At 59.9% G+C, this 3,551-nt stretch overlaps 1 protein-coding gene across 1 annotated transcript in view; it reads left to right on the forward strand.

Annotated features, from left to right (window-relative positions):
* lipt2 (lipoyl(octanoyl) transferase 2) overlaps window positions 1-233 on the forward strand; it is an 18,107-nt gene extending 17,874 nt beyond the window's left edge. Inside the window, exon 5 of the mRNA XM_019867601.1 lies at window positions 1-233. This exon is cut by the window's left edge and continues 3 nt beyond it. Coding sequence (XP_019723160.1) covers window positions 1-49 — 49 coding nt within the window. The 3' untranslated portion in view covers window positions 50-233.
* The last annotated feature ends 3,318 nt before the right edge of the window (window positions 234-3,551 follow it).

Genomic DNA, 3,551 nt, shown 5'->3' on the forward strand with positions numbered 1-3,551 from the left:
CTTCCGCTGCCGGCTGCTCGGCGACGGCCTCTCGGCGGCCCGCGTCTGAAGCCCGAGGCGGAGCCGGAGGGCGCCCGGCGCCGTCGCGTCGGGCAATTGCGACTGGTCAAAGGCCCCTTTTCTCGGGCGCTCGTCTCCATCGGGGTCACGGCGCGTCGCTCAACGGCGGACCGGTGGCCGGTCACCGTCAGGGCTCAGGGAGACAAACGAGCGACCGGTCACGAGTTCACGCCGAGGTGCGCGTCACGAGCGGGACTTTTGCAAAAAGGCCGCACGAGAAAGCAGGCCAAACCAACGCGCTCACCTCAACTTGCTTCGCGAAAAGCAGATTGCCTTGATTTGCTTGGACTTTGTCCACGCGTGGTGATAATAAAAGCGCACCTTTCAAAATAAAAGCCTTTCCTTTGACTCGACGGCGACTGTTGGGGCCGGTCAGGGACAAGAAAAAGGGAAAGGGGGTCGGGGGTCGGCGCGGCGAGGCGAGGCGCGCGACTCCTTCTCGGCCGCCGGGGGGCGCACCCTCACTCTCCCGTTCCGGGTGGTCTGCGGCGCGCAGGCGGGCAGGACCCTCCGGACGGGGGGAGACGAGGGAGACGCGGAGGAAGGCTCGGGATGGCGGCGGAGGGAGCGGGGGACTTTTTCGGCGCTCGCTGCCCGGACGAGTCGTCGGACAGCGAACCGGAGCAGGAGCCGGGCACCCCGCAAAAACTCATCCGGAAAGTGTCCACTTCCGGTCAGATCCGCAGCAAGGTGAGCGCCGCTCGAGACCAACGGAAAGCCCAAACGTCAACATCTGCGACCACGTCACCGAGCGTTTGCGACGACGACGACGGCGGCAACAACAACAACGCGTCCAACTGTGCGCGAGCGCGCGTCGCCCGTCGACTTGACGTCGTCCTCGCCAACCGCCACACTTCCCTTCCGCTTCCCTCGCCTCGCCGTCACGTAGCACTTGTTGCAAAAACAATTCGAGCGGTCTTTGAATCGATCCCGCTCGCGCGAATGGGCAAGCGTTGCTTTTGTGGGACCCGAACGCATTTCCACTTCTTCGTTTGGGTTCCGACGCGTGCGCGCAAACTCGAGCCGAGCGAGCCCATATTTCATCGAGCGCCTCGATTGGCGGCCCCCCCCCTCGAGCTCTCGCGGCCGCGACGTCGTCCGCGCGACGCAAACGCGACGCCAAAGCCGCCGAAAGGCGTCGGGGCGGCCGAGTTTGCCGGCCGGAGGCCCGAAGCGCGGCCTCGCCCTTTCCTGCTCCGCTCGGCCGGCGTTCGAAGGCGCCCGCCCGGGGGGGAGCGCCTCGCGGCCGGCCCCTTGAGCCGTCCTCGCGCTTCGGCGCCCGCTCGGAGGAAAGAAAGCAAGCAAGCAAGTCAACCGAAGCGACCGCGACCGTTTCAAGTGTGCGAGTTCCGAAGCGGCGTCGGCGTCGTCTTGACTATTTACCGCAGCAGACGCGAAATATCCGCTTCGGAAGTGGGGGGGGGGCGTCCATTCTCCAACTCCAAAACGGGACAAAATGTCCCCGTCGACAACGCCGAGGAGAAGCACCCAAGTGCACCGAAGACGCCACGCCGTGGAAACGACGTCCAACTCGATGGACCGCGAGTCCGCTCGTGCTTCGGCACCTGCCGATCGATTGCCCCTCCCCGGCATATACGCACAGATGGATGGATAGATTCGCTCTTTTGGGGAGGGGGGCGTTTTGGGTGGCAAACATTTATTGGTGCTCCTGAGATTTTTGGGGTGTTTCTTTTTCTTTTTTTTGTCGTCTCCAATAGTTTTCCACAGATTGTCGCTCTTCGCTGTCTGTAGCTGCCCCGTCAAGGATGACGACGCCTCGTACTGACGTCCAAAAACGTTTCATCGTGGAACGCCGTGAAAACGAAACCACATTTCAAACAGCAATCAACATTCCAATATCTTTGACAAGACATGAAATACATAAGCACAAAATGACCTACCGTGTGCACTTTGGGAAACCCAAAGTCGAGCCAATGAAATAACGTTGAGCACACGCCATCGTTTCTCTCTCTCTCAAGTTGTCTTCTCGGTCTTTGGAATTCCGCCCCGGAAGTGATTCTGAACAAACATCCCAAATAACATCTGAAGAGGGTTTCAAGAAAAAACAAATCTGAAAGTTCACATCGAAATAGAAAGCACTTTTACAAAACAAGCCTCAATAATTGCGATTGTTGTTGTCATGGCAACCAATTCACTCAATACCGGCGCCAGCTCCCCATCTCCGCGAATAGCGTCGCATTTCTGTCACCATTCACTGCTGCCAAGATGAAACGTTAGCGCCCGATTGAGCACACGTACAGAACGCGCATGCGCACACGCTCGGCCCTTCAGGCGGGCCCGTCTGATGAATCGGCCGCTGATTAAAAGGACCACGTCAAGCGCTGCCAAGATGAGATGTTAGCGCCCTGATTGAGCACACGTACAGAACGCGCATGCGCACACGCTCGGCCCTTCAGGCGGGCCCGTCTGATGAATCGGCCGCTGATTAAAAGGACCACGTCAAGCCCCTCTTAAGTCCCAACAAAGATGAGTTGCAGGCGGACCAAGGATGTCGACCTCGCTGCCAGGTTTTCCGCGTGCGCGCACGCTCGGCCCTTCAGGCGGGCCCGTCTGATGAATCGGCCGCTGATTAAAAGGACCACGTCAAGCCCCTCTTAAGTCCCAACAAAGATGAGCTGCAGGCGGAACATTTTCCAACAACGTGTCCTTCTGGATGACTTGAACCGAACAACCGAGAGGAATTTTCATGTCGCAAAAACCTTCTGGTGGCGGCGCATTGAAGAGCGCGCGGAATGTCCGCTTGTCCATTTCCGCCAGTTGCGGACAGAGAAGCAAAAGACCTTTTTTTGGTTGAGTTTTGTCGTCAAAGCACTCCCAGCGCTCCCCGATACCGAGTCGCCGTCCCACGAGTCGCACCGATGCATCGAATTGCAACAAAGACGATGACGGGTCATCGTGAACAAAGACCTTTCTTTGCGACGCAGCCGATGATTTGCGCGTTCGTCGTGCCAAGTGCGACCAAGGATGTCGACCTCGCTGCCAGGTTTTCCGCAGGTTTGTTGGTTTTGCCCGGCCGAGACCCGCTTCGTCGAAGGAAAGCGAAACGCCGCCGCGGCGCGAACAAACCCGACCGCTGTTGTCGGCAACACGCCAACTGCAGTGACGTCTCGGGAGAGACCGCGGTGGGCAAATGGCATCAGGTCGCGCAATTCCGCATTGGGGGAAAACTCGGTCCCATGGGCACTATTTTGCAAAGGGCGAGCGCGGGCCGGCTGAGGAAGCGTTCGCGGAGCGCGGCCTTCGTTTGAAAGTCGGCGCGGCTGACGGCGGGGCCGCGACCCGACCCCCGTCTCGGGAGAGACCGCGGTGGGCAAATGGCATCAGGTCGCGCAATTCCGCATTGGGGGAAAACTCGGTCCCATGGGCACTATTTTGCAAAGGGCGAGCGCGGGCCGGCTGAGGAAGCGTTCGCGGAGCGCGGCCTTCGTTTGAAAGTCGGCGCGGCTGACGGCGGGGCCGCGACTCGACCC

Source organism: Hippocampus comes, unplaced genomic scaffold, assembly GCF_001891065.2.
Source record: "Hippocampus comes isolate QL1 unplaced genomic scaffold, H_comes_QL1_v1.1 scaffold49, whole genome shotgun sequence".
Lineage (NCBI taxonomy): Eukaryota > Metazoa > Chordata > Actinopteri > Syngnathiformes > Syngnathidae > Hippocampus > Hippocampus comes.